The 16,384-nt window shown below is 39.6% G+C and overlaps 2 protein-coding genes across 2 annotated transcripts in view; one reads left to right on the top strand and one right to left on the bottom strand.

Annotated features, from left to right (window-relative positions):
• NOL8 (nucleolar protein 8) overlaps nt 1-202 on the bottom strand; it is a 43,827-nt gene extending 43,625 nt beyond the window's left edge. The window contains exon 1 of the mRNA XM_045298651.1: nt 163-202. The gene's annotated coding sequence lies outside the window, so the exon portion shown is untranslated. The remainder of the gene's footprint in view (nt 1-162) is intronic.
• Nucleotides 203-1,886: 1,684 nt separating this feature from the next.
• LOC105979931 (centromere protein P) overlaps nt 1,887-16,384 on the top strand; it is a 369,435-nt gene continuing 354,937 nt past the window's right edge. Inside the window, exons 1-2 of the mRNA XM_013008632.2 lie at nt 1,887-1,990; nt 13,391-13,572. Of these exons, the coding sequence (XP_012864086.1) occupies nt 1,887-1,990; nt 13,391-13,572 (286 nt within the window). The remainder of the gene's footprint in view (nt 1,991-13,390; nt 13,573-16,384) is intronic.

Here is a 16,384-nt window from a genome sequence, read left to right as displayed (position 1 = left end):
GATGTACAAATGCGCTTTACACAATTGATGTGTGTATGGATTGGGATAACAGTTGTATGAGCCCCAAATAAAATGATTTTTTTAAAAGAAAAAAAAATCTTTAAGGGAGCAGGTAGCCTCATCTTTTTTTCATGGAACATCTTACAGGTTTCAATGACCAACCTTGGGGCTAGCTGTGGTTAGCAGTCCACGCCAATAGCACCACCAGGGTTCCTTTGTCACAACAGCAGGGTCTGCAAAAACAGTTTGAGAGTAAAGATCAATTAATAATTACAGCTAATAACAGCTGGAATGCTCCTTAGAAGCAGGATGGCAAGGCTTTAGCTCCTGTACTTTGGACATTCCAATCAGGAGAGTTCCGTCTCTGGAGAAGAAAATCATGCTAGGTAATGAAGAGGATTAGCTAAAAACAGGAAAACCCTCAACAAGGTGGCCTGGCATAGCAGCTCCAACCATGAGCTCAAATAGAGCCAACAACTGTGAGGGATGTACAGGATCAGTAGCACTGTGAGTACTACTGTTGCACTATACATTGGAAGTGATTTAATAGCAACCAAAAACAGATTTGTTAACTATGTGCCAGCACTGTACTTACTCTGTATTTCCATTTTTCAGATGAACACATTTAAATTCAAAGAGGTAAGTCTCTTCTCAATGCTACACAGAAAATTAGTGGTGGCGCCTGGACTATAATCCAGATCTACCCTCAAAACTTAGCACTCTTAACATAGTACATCATATTAAAATAAAACAAATTCATCCAAAGGTTGATGGCGAGGAGACTCAAGAAAACTTCAGCGGAGGTACTGAAATTTGAGGTCTATCACTCAACGCGCACCGGTCTTCCTTGCAAGTGGACCAGTCATTAAACAAAACCAACACCCCCCTTCACCCACTCCAGAAACTCACTGCCATCCAGCCGATGCCGACTCACTGCGACCCCTTTGTGGGTTTCCGAGACTGTTGACAAGAGTAGAAACCCCAGTCTTTCTCCCACTAAGCGGCTGGCGGTTTCGAACTGCCGACCAAGCGGATCACAGCCCAAAGCGTAACCACTATACCTAGGGAGTCATTCCTAGGGAGACACCCAACCGACGCCCAAAGTTCAAGCAGGGCTTGGGGTTCAGGACGTGAGCTATACAGCCTTCTGCCTCTGGGTAGCCGCCTCCCCAAGCCCAATTTACCAAATCCACCCTTCTTCCTCCGAGAAAGTGTAGGCTCTAGCATCTTCTATGTCCCAAATCCCCTCCTTACCAGACCTTTATAACAGTCAGCGCCGCAAAGACCTCAGCTTCTAATCACAGGCCCAAGCAGGCAGCACTCTTCCTCCCCGGTTTCCACAACCGCCTGGAAATGTCCCGTTGCTCCGGCCAGTTCAAGAGCGCTGTTTTTCGAGGTCGCTGCTATCGGGATGCTTCCGCCATTTCCCTCTCAATATCCGCAAACAAGCCCAAGCCGAGCATTTCTGAAGCACATTGTTGACTTGCACAGCACAGAGGCCGGTGATTTAGTCAGCGGAAGTGCAGGAAACAGGGAAGCGCAGCTGCCGCTCACGTGGTCGGGTACTTCCGGCGTCGTGACATACGCGCCAGGATTTCTCCAAGCGGTCCGCGCGGCGGGTCGGCACCGGCACCCTTGGCGTTGAGGTTATAATGAACCGACTTCTGAGACGTGTCAAGGCTTGTTGTTGACGGCAGTGGGCACGTCCGCAGGGACGGACGCTGCCGTGGGACCCTGCGTGAGCTCGTGTCTCTGTGTTCCGGAGCAAGTGCTCCCCCCGCCCCCCTCCGGAGTTCGAGAAGTGGTTCGCGCTAAGCGAGCGCGGGAGCCTTGAAGGCTGAAGGCGTCCCGGACCTCCCTGGCGCCGCTCCTGTCAGCGCGGCAGCATGGACGTCCAGGAGGACGTGCGCGCTCTGGAGGCCGAGATCGCCGCTCTGAGGCGTGCTTGCGAAGCGCCGACGGCTCCCGGGAGAGAGGCTTGTGGAACCAAGTACGTGACCGCCTTCCTTGAGCCCAGTCCCCAACGAGCTCTGGCCGCCCCTCCCGCTCCGTCCCGCTGACAGCCGTCTCCTAGGCGACCGGCACCCCATTCCCAAGGGACTATTTCCTTTCCCTCTTAATACCTTTCCACACCGTTTCCCGGGTACCCAGTTCAAGCGGGCAATGTGCAGAATGTTACAGGGCGTCTCAAAATATGGTCTTACTTACAAGGTGTTTGTTCTATCATAATAATGGCCAAGCTCACTGCTATCGAGGCGCCAGTTACTGAGAATTTTGAGCATTACATTGTCAAAAGAAACCGAGTCAATAATAAAAATCTATTTGTTAGGATTTATTTAGGCGGAGGGATTCATAATACGGATCAGCAGTAATTGGCATTGTATTAAGAAAAATGCGGAAGCAAAGAAACTTTTTTCCTATTGGTTTATATAATTCGAACGCTAGTAGGATTTTGTCAACAGAAGTTGAAAGGCCACCTGAAACTCATTGGTTAATGAAGGTGGCCTGTTTTACAGGAACCAAAAACCGAACTCACTGGCACTTAGTGACCCTCTAAGTCAGGGTAGAACTGCCCTTGACCCCTGTCCATTCTCCTGAGGAGCAGCTGGTGGTTTTTAACTGCTGACTCTTGCAGTCAGCAAAACCGAAACACCACCATTATTCCACCACGGCTCCTACAGGTCTGTAATACCAAAACTAAACTCAGTGCTCTCAAGTCAATGCATAAAGACCCTTACAGGCTAGGGTAGGACTGGCCCCAGGGTAGAACTGATCCTGTGGGTTTACTCGGCCTAAGGAATGGATGCTAACACAGCGATCCTGTAAGTCAGCATAGAACTGTAACTTTAAGAGACTGTAAGTAAAAAGGCCCAGCCTTCTCTCACGGAGCTGCTGGCTGGTAATTTCAAACTGCCAATCTCGTGCGTTACAGCCTAATGCAAAATCAATATGCCGCTCGGACTTCTACAGGACTATAATAGTTCATTATAAATGTATCATCTCTAACCAGCAAACTGCTCGAAACCAGAAACTACTTTTTGACATAGGTGTAGATTATGAGATTTCCTTAGTTGATCGTGCAAGAGTTAGTGGAAAGTTGGAGGGACAGGGATTTATAAAGGAAATGTTTGCGTGTTCATGAGAAGGAATCATGGGTCTAAGCTGTAATTGGTACAAAGGAGGGTAAAAGAAGTGAACGGGGCATAAGTATTTATCCCACAAGTTAAAGAGTAATTGTACCTTTCTACTGTAAGGGAGCTCTATAGATTGGAAGTTATCAACATCATCAGGAGTTAAAGAATACAGAATTCCTTCAGCCCCACCAGTAGCATCATTAGGAAGTTGCAGACCACACTGGATGACACTGTCAGAGGAGTGACACCCCAGTGAAAGCAGAAAATCTCTGTGCAGTGTCTCAGTAGAAATGTATTTTTTTAATAAAAATATCTCTGTGGTTAGTTACAACAACAAAAACATTTTTCTTTAGCCCAGCTTACATGTATTAATTATACCTAAAAGGCAAAACTATGCTAATTTACCTTTTTTTTTTTTGAGAGAGAGCATTAAGATATGGGCTTTATTTTTCATAGAATTCTTAGGGAAAACCAAAGGCAACATGAAAGTAAAACAACAACAAAATAAACAAAACATGGAAATGAAGCGTCTGACATCACAAAAAGCACAGTTAGCCAGAATAATATAAACCCCCAATTACCAAATTCATATATAACATGTCTATCTCTAAAGACAAAAACCTTATCAGGCATGATAAAAAGTTATATATATATATATATATATGTATATATATAATATAAATCTGAGAAGGCAAAATAAGCACCAGATTGAATTCTTATCTATATGTGTGTTGGCTTTCCCCATTAACTTATTATCCATTCCAAATTTCCTTTTCATTGCCATTACTGAAAATATGGAGCTGGGAACTGTAAGGATTTTTCCCTTTGCACAGGTACTATGTTACATTTTGTCAATGGAGTCAATGGAAAGACCTTATATGGGGAAGGGGACTATTTTCCTAATCCTAGTGTACTCTCATTATTTCTTACTCCTATGATCTGGCTGCCAGCAGTGCATGTGTGGTTTGTTCAGGGTGCTCACCTACATTAAGAATTTCCGATTACATGACAACGGTCCTACCTGAGTGCCCACATTCACACTGAGCTTCCTAGGCACATTAGCCACTTCTTTCCCAGCCACAACGGCCACAGACTCTAAGAGGCTGAGTTCTACTTCCCAGTCAACATCCACTTTCCTGTTTTGTAGCCTTAGCCTATCAGGAACCTAGTTGGATGCTTTCAGATGGATAGTTCCGGTCTAAATTTCCATGACTCACGCTTTTGTCAGAAGATTACGAGCCAAATCAGACTTAATTTACAGAGGCAACTCTCGTCGAGAAAGCAATTCATACTAAAGTCTGAATCAGTTGATATACTATTGCTCTGCCTTAAGTTAGTCTTTAATGTTTCCTTAATACTTAGTTTTTGTTTTATCTAATAATGAAATATTGATATTAAAATCTCCTTACTTAAATAACTGTGTTTTATTTCTCCTGATTAGACTCTGACTGATAATAGAATTAATACCAGAGTGTACTTTCAGGAGACAGTTACACAAAGGAGATTTTAAAAATTGATTTGATCAAACTTTTGGCCTTGAGCACAATGATGGCCTCCTTTCTAGTGAGAAATGGAATGTCAGTAGGGCATCTTATAGCATCTGCCTCAACTAAGCATTTGCACCACACCTCAGCTTTTATTGGTTCAAGCATTGGGAATTTTCAGATTATCTGGAAGTTTTTTAATAAATATGGGAATTATGCTGTTTCCAGCTTTCTATATCCTAAGTGGAAACTCCAAGTGAATTTAATAATTAGTATTTGGGAATAATTGTTTTTACTTTAACTCCCAACTGTGGAGGGCTTTCCTTGTTCACACTATAAATTTATAAAATTTTATTTTATAAATAAAATTTGAACTCTTTTTAAAAAAAATTATTTTATTGAGGGCTCGTACATTTCTTATCACAGTTCATATATACATCTACTGAGTCAGGCACCTATGTACACCCGTTGCCCTCATCAATCTCAAAACATTTGCTCGCCACTTTAGCCCTCAATATCATTTGCTCATTCTCCCCCTCCCTTCCCTCTCCCCTCCCCCCTTCTCCCCCCTCCCCCACTAATTTACCTTTTAAAACCTTCTAATGTGCTCAGGTCCGAGCTGTCATTATTATGCAATTTCATTGATGCTTCTGGTTTCCACTGCATGTGTTAGTAACCAGAGCATGTAATGTTATCATTACTGTTTTTATAGTCACTGAATTTGTCAAATTTTCTGGCATTTTAATACTGTAGTAAATAATATTTGTGAAACTATTAATAACTTCTGTGAGAATGAAATAGTGATTAAAGGAAAAGAGAAAGATCAAAAAAGGCTTTTTTGAAACTGATTGTAGCAATTGCACAAAACTGCTTGATATGACTGAACGATTAAATGGCATGATGTCTGGATTAGGTCCTAATACAATAGTTTGAAAGAAAAAAAAGTAAAAGTTTTCTGCTCAGTTACTATTAATGTAATTAATACTGTAGTTCAATGTAAAAAGATTGAAAGCATAACTTTATCGTTAGTATTCATAAAATCTAAGCAATATTAAGTTTAAGGAGTTTACAACATTACCTTATCATTTTATGATTAGAGTTGATAATAAATGTTACCAAGGATTTCATATGGTCTGGTAGTGGAGGAGGCCCATAGGGGTGATGCCATGAGTTGTCACACTGGGTGACAGAAACTAGTGATGCCCTAGTGCAGTGGTTCTGGAGGTCAAATGATAGAATTTTATACGACCATTGACTTCTTTACAACTAACTTTTTTCAGCAAAGTAAGAGATGCTTATACACATGAATGTCACCAAATGGAATTCACAGGAATCAAATTGACAATATCTATGATAAGAGATGATTGAGAAGTTCAATATCATTAGTTAAACAAGGCCATGATGACTGAGGAACAGACCATCAGTTGCTTATATTGTTCAAGTTGAAGCCGAAAAAAATGAAGACAAGTCCATGAGAGCCAAAATGAGACCTTGAGTATATCTCATCTGATTTTAGAGCCTGAATTTAGATACTTTAAACACTAATGAGTAAAGTAAGCATTGTTATTAACTCATAGCAGATGAGTTGTGGAATGGCATCTAGGGTATCATAAATAGAGAAAGCAAAGGTCATTAAAAAGATGAGAAAGAAAGCAAATATGAATGGGAAATGGAAGAAATCTTGAAATAAAAGAACTGTACAGAAAAATTCAAAGGACAGCTCAAGCAAACACAGTTAAGTATTATTTTGGAATGTGCAAAGATCTAGATTTGAAAAGAAACACATTTATCGTTTCTCAAAATGAAAGAGCTGAAGAAAAATCCAATCCTTGAGTTGCAATGTTGAAAGATGTGTAGGGTAAAATGTTTGACAATGCAAGAAGCATCAAAAGAAAATGGAAAGAATACACAGTTATTGTTACAAAAAATAAATTTTCAATGTCCATATGATTAGGAGCCAATGATTTTGAAGGAAGAAGCCTAAATTTCACTGAAAGTATTAGTGAAAAACAAGACTCAAGGAATTGATGGGATACCAACTGAAATGTTTGAGCAAACTGATGCAGTGCTAGAAACACTCGTCAATTCAAAGAGCTTTGAAAGTTACTTGGCCCACCAACTAGAAGAGACCCATATTTGTGCTCATTCCAAAGAAAGGGACCCAACGGAATGCAGAGATTATTGAACAATATCAATGTTACATGTAAAATTTTGCTAAAGATAATTTAAAAAAATGATTGTAGCAGTTCATCAACAGGGAACTGCCAGAAATTCAAACTAGATTCAGGAGAGGACATGAAATAGGGATATCATTGTTAATGTCAGGTGGATCTTAGCTGAAAGCAGAGAACACCAGAAAGATGTTTACTTATATTTTATTGATTCGGCAAAAGTATTAGATTATGTCTATCATAGCAAACCATGGATAATATTGCAAAAAATGGAAATTCCAGAACATTTGTGTTCAAACAAAACAAAATGGGAATTCCAGAACATTTGTGTTCAGATAGAACAAGGGGACACTGAATTGCTTGAGATCAAAAGAGGTGTGTATTGTGGTTATTTGCTTTCACTATACTTATTCAATTTGTTTGTATGCTGAGACAATCTGAGAAACCTGGTTATATGAAGAACTTGGCATCAGGATTGGAGGAAAGTTGATTAACCACCTGCAATATTCAGAAGACTCAACCTTAGTTTTTTGAAAGCAAGGAGGAATTGGAGCAATTACTGATCAACATCAAAGAGTAATCTAATGGATTACAATTTAATGTGAAGAAAATAAAAATCCTCACAACTAGATCAATGATTAAGAGGAGAAAATATTGTCATTGGTAAGGATTTAATTTTGTTTCTATTTACAATCAACAGTCGTGGAAGCAGCAGTCAAGAAATCAAAGTACATATTACATTGGGAAAATCTGTTGCAAAAGACCTCTTTAAAGTGTTAAAGAGCAAACATATCACTTAGTAGACTGAGAATTAAAGTGACTACGGTGGATTTGACCCAAACCATGGTATTTTCAGTCACTTCTATATATATATGCAAAAGTGATCCAATAAATGAGGGAAGACATAAGAAGAATTGGTACATTTGAATTGTAGTGTTTTTGAATAATACTGAAATTGGACTGGATTGCCAGAAGAACAAAGCCATGCCGACATAGTTCGTTATTGTATTTTTGACAACTTTATTGGCACTTCATCCACATAACATACAATTCAGTAGCTCAATTATATCAAGAAGAGTTGTATAATCATTACCACAGTAACTTTTAGAACATTTTCTTTTTCCGTGTACTCTTTGTTATTCATGTAATTTTTTTTTTATCGTGGCAAAGATATACACAACAAAACATTCTCCAACAACTTCTACATGTATAATTCAGTGCCATTGATTATACTCTTCATGTTGTACAACCATACTGATATTCGTTTCCAAATGATTCCGTTGCCATTAATATAAACTCAATGCCTTCCAAGCAAAAACTCCTCTTCCTCCTTCATCCTTGGTAACCATTGGCTAATTTGTCTTCTTTTTTCCCCAGTAACCTTTTTTTTATATGTAGTATTTACGTATCATATACTTCCATAGTTAAATCGCTTTTAAAAAGTTACATATACATCATCACAATCAGTTCTAATGCCCCCTCCCCCCTCCTGCATTCATTGCTTGCTCTCCAATTCTCCTGGCCCCCCTTCCTGATAAACCTTTGCATCGGTTATTGTTTTTATGCATCAACTCTTTCTGTGCTTCATAAACTGGAAAACCTGACAGAAACAATAAGCAAACAAACACAAAAGAAAAAGAAGAAAATAATAATACTAATAAAATGATTTTCAAAAAAGAATATGAAAGAAAAGACCACCAACAATATTTTAAAAGAGAAATTTCTGTTCTAGAACAAATTTAGATTAGATCCAGAGGGATGTCAACTGACCAAGTATCATATTATACCATCCTCGATACACCACAATCAAGTTTACAATACTCTGTCTGATAATAAAGCTGCTTGGTCCCTTATTTGTAGTTAGAGGGGATCTGTCAGAGGCTTAATCTGACTAGATACTCTGCAGATAGATTTTGGGCTCCCACTATTTTCAGTAGCCTTCCACAAATTAGATGGTTCACAACTTAATTTCTGATACTTATCACTTCATCCTATTTGGATATTGTTGTCCTCATCTTTGGATCACACAGGTTGTGTGCTTCTTCCATTTTTGGTTATTCTTTGGACTGCTACCCTTGTGGTCAGCTATTCAAAAACACCAGCCATTCGCGAAAAAAATGAGGCTTTCTGCCTCTGTTCAGTTTTCCAGCCATAGAAACCCAGAGGCAGTTGTACTTTGCCTAAAAAAGTTATGATTTGGAACCAACTCTGATTGCAGCGGGTTTGAATGGGCCTGAAGAACAAACAAATTTGCCTTGGAAGAAGTACAGTCAGGATGCTCCTTAGAATTGAGGATGGCGAGATTCGTGTATTTTGAACATGTTATTATGAGGGATTTGTTCCTGAAGAAGGTTAACATTTTTGGTAAAGAGTGAACAGAAAAATAGAAAGACCCACAATGAGATGGATTGACTGCAACAATATGCTTAAAACATAACAAGTACTGTGAGGATGGGCCAGGACTGGATAGTGTTTCATTCTCTTCTGCATTGGTAAGGAGCCCTGGTGAAACAGTGACTAAGTGCTCAGTTGCTAATCAAAAGGTGGGCAGTTCAAACCCAATTTCTCCGTGGGAGAAAGATTAAGGAATCTGATCTGTTAAGAGTAAAATTGTGGAGTCCCTAAGAGGTAGTTCTGTGTACTACAATTGTACTACAAGTGTACTATAAATTGGAATTGATTCTGTAGTAACATGTTTTACATATTCATGACTCAATGGTGGAATTCTTGCCTTACATATGTAAGACCCATGTTTGATTCCCAGGCAATAGATCTCATGTGTAGCCAATACCTTTCTGTCAGTGATAGTTTCCATGTTACTTTACTAAGAATAAATTACAGTTGTCTGATCTGTAACCAATTATGGGGGCTAATTTGATGACAAGTAACAACAATAACCTTGCAGGAAGAAGAAACATGATTAGAGGTATATTTTAGGGGGTTTTAGGAAGTTATTGCAGAGAGGAGCTATGACTTAATGCATTCCATATAATCAGTAAAATAGAGATCAGAATCTTAGGATTTTTGTCTAAGATTGGAGGCAACTCATAGACAGTAGAGGACACATGATGTTTAAGGGGAATCAGGTTATGCAGCAGAATCCAATGGAGGAATTTTGTTGTTTTGATTTTTTATAAATCATTTTATTGGGGGCTCTTACAGCTCTTATAACAATCCATACATCAGTTGTATCAAGCACATTTGTACCTATGTTGCCATCATTTTCAAAACATTTTCTTTCTGCTTGAGCCCTTGGTATCTGCTCTTCTTTTTTCCTTCCCCCCGCCCGCCTCGTGAATCCTTGAAAAATTTATAAATTATTTTCATATTTTACACTGCTATCTCCCTTCACCCAGGTTTCTGTTTGTCCCCTTGGGGAGGGTATACATCGATCATTGTGATCAGTTCCCCTTTTTCTCCCCACCTTTCCCCTACCCTCATGGTATTCCTACTCTCATTATTGTTCCTGAAGGGTTTATCTATCCTAGATTCCATGTGTTGAGAATTCTTATGTGTCCCATTTTACATGCTCTGGTCTAGTTGGATTTGTAAGGTAGAATTGGGGTCATAATAGAGTGGGGTGGAGAGCATTAAAGAATTAGAGGAATGTTGTGTGTTTCTTCAGTGCTGTACTGCATCCTGGCTGGCTCATCCCTTCTTTGTGACCCTTCTGTGAGGGGATGTCCAATTGTCTACAGATATGCTTTGGTCTCCACTCCGACCCCCCTCCTCCGCATCAATATGAATGTTTGTTTTGGGTCTTCTGCTACCTGATTCCATCAATGCCTTGCAATCACACAGGCTGTTTTGCTTTCATCTAGGCTTTATTGCTTCCCTGCTAGATGGTCCCTTGTTCAAGGAAAAAGAGGGGGAGGGGGGGATGACTATAAATAGTTCCAGGTCTTTCTGCTGACGCTTATGAATGCTTTCCAGTCGAGTGTGATGAGGTGCCAAGCCCTGGCCTCCTAGTCTGATTTCTATTTTCAGGATTCCTCAGGGACTTTGTTGCTTTGCTCCTTTTGCTGCTTTCTTGCACTCCCTTCATGTTTTGCCATGGAGTGGGGTGTCAGACTGGGCACAATTCCCACACTGTATCTTCAGTGCTGTTCCCTGCAACACTGTGGGTCAGTGAGGGGATGTCGTGTCTCGCACCTCAGTTCCTAAGGAGTATTTTGACTATACTTCTTTTAACACATATTTATTGGTTATTCTGGCAGTCCATGACATTTTCAATATTCTTCATTAACAACATAATTCAGATGCATTGATTCTCCTGCAGTCTTCCTTAGCCATTGTCTCATGCATATGAAAATACCATGGCCTGGGTCAGACACACCTTAGTCCTCCAAGTGCCTTCCTTTTTTCTCAACACTTTAAAGAAGTCTTGTGCAGCAGATTTGTACAATGCAGTGCGTTGTTTGATTTCTTAACTGCTTCGTGAGCATTAATTTTGGATTCCAGCAAAATGAAATCCTTCACAAATTCAATCTTTTCTCCATTTATCATGATTGGTGTATATTGATCTAGTTGTGTGGATTTTTGTTTTCTTTACCTTCAGTTGCAATCCATACTGAAGATTGCAGTCTTTGATTTTCATTAGCAACTGCTTCAAGTCCTCCTATATTTCCAACAAGCATGGTTGTTTTATCAATTGGAGTTTATTAATAAGCTTTTCCCCAATCCTGATGCAATCACTCTTTTTCATATAGTCCAATATGTTGGGTTATTTGCTCAGAATACAGATTGAATAAATATGGTAACTGAAAAAGAACTTTTGGTTACAACCTTGATGCATACTTTTCCTAATTTAAATCATGCAGTATTCCTTTGTTCTTTTGGAATAGCTGCCTCTTAGGCCATGTACAGGTTCCACATTGATTTCCAGAATACAATGAAGTGTTCTGGAATTCCCATTCTCAACGTTATCCAGAGTGTGTTATAATCCACACAAATAAATGCCTTTGCATGGCCAATAAAACACAAGTAAACATCTTTCTGGTGTTTTCTGTTGGTATTCATTTGACTTCAGCAGTGATATCCCTCACACCACATCTTGTTCTAAATCTACCTTGAGTTTCTTCCAGCTGTCAGTGGAGAGCTTTAAGCGTGTTTGAATTATTTTCAGTAGACTTTTATTGCATGTGATATTAATAATACTGTTGAATAATTTCCTCATTCTGTTGGGTCACTTTTCTTTGGAATGGGAATAAATATGGATCTCTTACGTCAGTTGGCCAGGTAATTAAATTCCAAACTTCTTGGCATAAATCAGTGAGTGCTTCGAGTGCTGTATTGAAATAGTTCAATTTGTATTTTATCAGTTCCTGGAGCCTTTTTTTTTTTTTGCTAATACCTTCAGTGCTGTTTGGAATTCTTCCTTTAATTCTGTTGGCCCTCAATCTATTCTGCCTCTTGATATGGTACCTCTTGATGTCTACCAATTCTTCTTGGTACAGTGACTTTTTAAAAAATTCTTTCCATCTTTTTTTTTTGATGCTTCCTTCATCATTCAATATTTTGCCTATAAAATCCTCCAGTATGGCAAGCCAGGACTTGACTTTCTTCTTCAATTCTTTCAGCTTGAAATATGGTGACTATGTTTTTCCTACTCCTACTAAATATATACTCACTGCCTTTGAGCTTTGAGTCAGTGCTGCCACTCTCCGCCCCTACCACTCACAGTGTACCACCAGAGCTAAGTCAGCCCCCAGCGCTGGGCTTGAGACTCACAGAAGAGAGTGAGCGGGTGCTGGGCACATGTCGGGAGCTCATATCAGAACAGCGTGCCAGTCTCCATAGCTCGCAGAGAACCGTTGCTGAAGTCCAGGAGACCTTGGCGGAAATGATCCGCCAGCACCAGAAGAGTCAGCTCTGTAAGCCCACCGTGAACGGTTCTGACTCCAGTGAGTCTGCGCAGAAGGCAGAAAACCCCCTGTCTAGTCCTCAGGGCCAGAGTAGTAAAGAAGATGACACCAAACCCGTTTCTCTGCCTGAACTAACTAAAAGACTGACAGAGGCAAATGAGAGAATGGCTCAGTTTCCTGAGAGCATTAAGGCCTGGCCTTCCCAGATGTGCTGGAGTGCTGCGTAGTCAGTCACATTGACACCCCGCTGCCACACCCTGCCCCTACCACATGGGTCCAAACCATTAACTGTTTACAGGAACAGTCTTGGAACTGCTGGTGGTCCCAAACTGCTATTTGGATCACAGCCCAACACATAACCACTACACTATGATATTTATTTGTTTTAGAAATAAAAGTTACCTAGTAAGGTTTGGTTTTTAATTTTAAAACATTTTTCAATATGTGAGATACTTTGGTATATCACACATTAGATTGGAAATTTCTGGATCAGAATTGACACATTAACTTAGCAAAATACTCTGGTAAGTATTTATTTTAAAGATGTTTCCTATTTGTAAAGACGTTAGGACAATTTAGTAGTTATATTTGTATTAAGTTTTACTCTGTTGGTATCCACATTGATTTTTAGATATTTCTTCTCAAATTTTTAATGGGAAGAGAATAAATGGGACAAAACCAAAATGGTTTGAAGAAAATTTAGTATATTAAATGAAATATTTGTATTTTATTTTTAGGAAATCATTAAAAAATATATATCAACCAAAGTCTGAAGGATGGGAGTCTGCAACACATTTGAGAAGACCGCTTGGACGTTTAGAATCCGAACTTTCATTTCTGAGTACCCTTATTGGCATCAGCATAAGAAAGTACTCCAAGAAAACAGAGGACCTAACACGCACTGAGATGACACAAAGAAGTAAGCACTAATTTTAAATTCAACACTTTATTGAAGCCTACATTATTTGGAATATTTGGTTGTCATGCTGAATTAAAATTCTCTAAGATAATTAACTGAAAATGTGATTGTGATAAACCTGGTTAGCCAGCTGTCTTTTGAACTTTGCTGTATGTCTATACTGCTCTTGTAAAAGCTGTTTGAGGCAGATATTAAAGAAGAGAAACAGGTTTTATTATTAAGCAAGTTAGTAGTCATATATTAGATGTAAATGATTGTAAAAAGTGCTACTATTAAATTATAAATTCTACAAGTTGTTCATCACTATGATAAAAACTGTCTACCTGTTCATCTATGTACAATTCTCTACTCCTAATTATTGGCCAAGATCAGTGTTTCACTAACTGGACCTTTTGCCAGAAGAATTTTTAGTTCCAGTGATTTTTATTTCAAAGTCACTGTGCTACTCTTAACAGGTAAGGTAAAGCTAATTCAGCTGTGTAACTGCATGTTAGAAACTTCAAACAAGGGTATCATTGTCTATGGCAGGAATTACTTGTGAAAGTGGTTCCTGATTTTTTCCACTGAAGGAATACTAATGAGATGAAAGGATAATTTTGCAAATCATAATCAGTATAAAGTTGGTTCTTATGAGGCAAGGCTGAAGTATATTCCCCCTTTCCTTTTTCTTCATTCTTTCTGACTTCAGGTGTTCCTCCCACTCTTTTGGGGTTGGCTTTGAAAATTCCCTGTAATCTTTCACAGAACTCACAGACTGTAATCATAATTCCAATTCATAATGTCATTATGTAGAACAGATCAAAGCATTGCCTGGTCCTGTGCCTTCTTCATAATTGTGTGTGAATTCATTGTTCCAGCCACTGTGCTAGTTCGTTTCTCCCCTGATCATGTGTCTTCTGTGGCATCTTTGATCAAAATGTTCTTGAATGGTAGCCAAACACCCTTCAGTTCTTGTGGTCTCCTGTCAAAGGAGATAGTAGTTTTTGGAGACAGTTAATCACACTTTCCTTTCCCTCCATCTCCTCCTGACTCTTCTTCCTCAATTATTCCAAGTGAGTAGAAGAGACGTTTACCTTGGATGACCTCTTGCAAGCTTTTAAGATCCAGACACTGTGCAGAGAACTAGGAGACAGAACAGAAGCAGTAAGCACATTATTAGACCCCTTAACTTAGATATTCTATAAAACCATGACCTTAAACCTCCAAATCAAGTTACTTATTTTCTAGGACTACTAGAACAGAAATACCATAACTGGATAACTGCATTATACTTGATTGTCTCGTAGTTTAGGAGGCTAGCAATCTGAATTCAGTGTGCCCGCTCTAGAAGGCTCTCCCTATGTCTTTTGGCCCCAAGGAGAGATCCTTGTCTCTTTTAAACATCGGTGGGCTTATACTTCTTTGGTAACTTGGCATCAATCATCCATCCCCTAGGTGTAGGAGGTTCTCAGTGCAGAACCTGGCTCTCTCAACTTTGTTGTTGATGTTCTTGCTCTCTTCTCTTTCTGCTAACATAAAAAGTGTGACTCAAGCCAGAAAGTATCTTGAGTATGTGTGAGGCTTGAGTTACACCCTCCTGTAAGGCTGCGACTCAAGATATAGCCCACCTTAATCCTGCCTCCTTAACATACAAGATATGATGTACGACATCATACTTTTTTAGCAGAGTTCTGAAAATGATGAAGTCCAAGGAGATAGACTGACAAAATGGCTGCAACAATGGACCAGGCAATATTTTTAAAAGCAGTTTTAGAAAAATAGCAGCTTAAAATGTTCATGAAAATATTCCATTACCATCTTCTTTTTAAAAAAATACTTTAATTGGGGCTCTTACATCTCTTATCACAATCCATACATTCCTCCAGTGTGTCTAACACATTTGCATATATGCCGCCATCATCATTTTCAAAGCATTCTCTTCCCACTTGAGCCCCCTGATATCTGCTCCCCATTTTCCCCCTCTCTCCCTCGCGAACCCTTGATAAGTTATAGATTATTTTTTCCATATCTTGCATTGTCCTCTGTTGCTCCTCACCCACTGTTCTGTTATTTATCCCCCTAGAAGTGGGTTCTAGGTTGATCCTTATGATTGGTTTCCCCTTTCTCTCCCCACCCTAATCCTCCTAGTATCTCTACTCTCCTTGTTGTCCCTGAGGGGTTTATCTATTCTGGATTCCCTGTGTTGTGGGCTCTTATCTGTAGCAGTATGCATGTTCTGGTCTAATCCGATTTGTAAGGTAGAATTTAAGTCATGATAGTGGGATAAAGGAAGCACTAAAGAACTATAGAAAGTTGTGTGTTTCACTGGTGCTATACTGTATCCTGACTGGCTCATCTCTTCCCTGTGACCCCTCTGAGAGAGGATGTTCAATTATCTACAGATGGACATTGGGTCTCCACTCCATGCCCCTCCCCATTCACCTTGGGTATGGTTTTATTCTGGGTCTTAGATGCCTGATACCTGATCCCATGGACACCTCATGATCGCACAGGCTGGTATGCTTTTTCCATGTGGGCTTTGTTGCCTCTCAACTAGATGTCCACTTGTTTATCTTCAAGCCATTAAGAGGCCAGATGCTATCTTTTGATAGCCAGGCACTGTCAGCCTTGTTCATCACATTGCTTATACACCCATTTTGTCTTCAGCGATTGTGTCGGGAAGGTGAGCATCACAGTATGCTGGATTGTTAGAACAAAGTGTTCTTGTGTTAAGGGAGTACTTGAGTTGAGGGCCAATGTCCATCTGCAACCTTAATTCTTAACATATAGATAGGTGTGCAACATATAGATAGGTGTGCATAGTTCTATTACC

Source organism: Echinops telfairi, unplaced genomic scaffold, assembly GCF_000313985.2.
Source record: "Echinops telfairi isolate 266 unplaced genomic scaffold, ASM31398v2 ScPeMD7_7430;HRSCAF=8468, whole genome shotgun sequence".
In the NCBI taxonomy this organism is placed as follows: Eukaryota; Metazoa; Chordata; class Mammalia; order Afrosoricida; family Tenrecidae; genus Echinops; species Echinops telfairi.
This window is presented reverse-complemented; position numbering and strand designations above follow the sequence as displayed.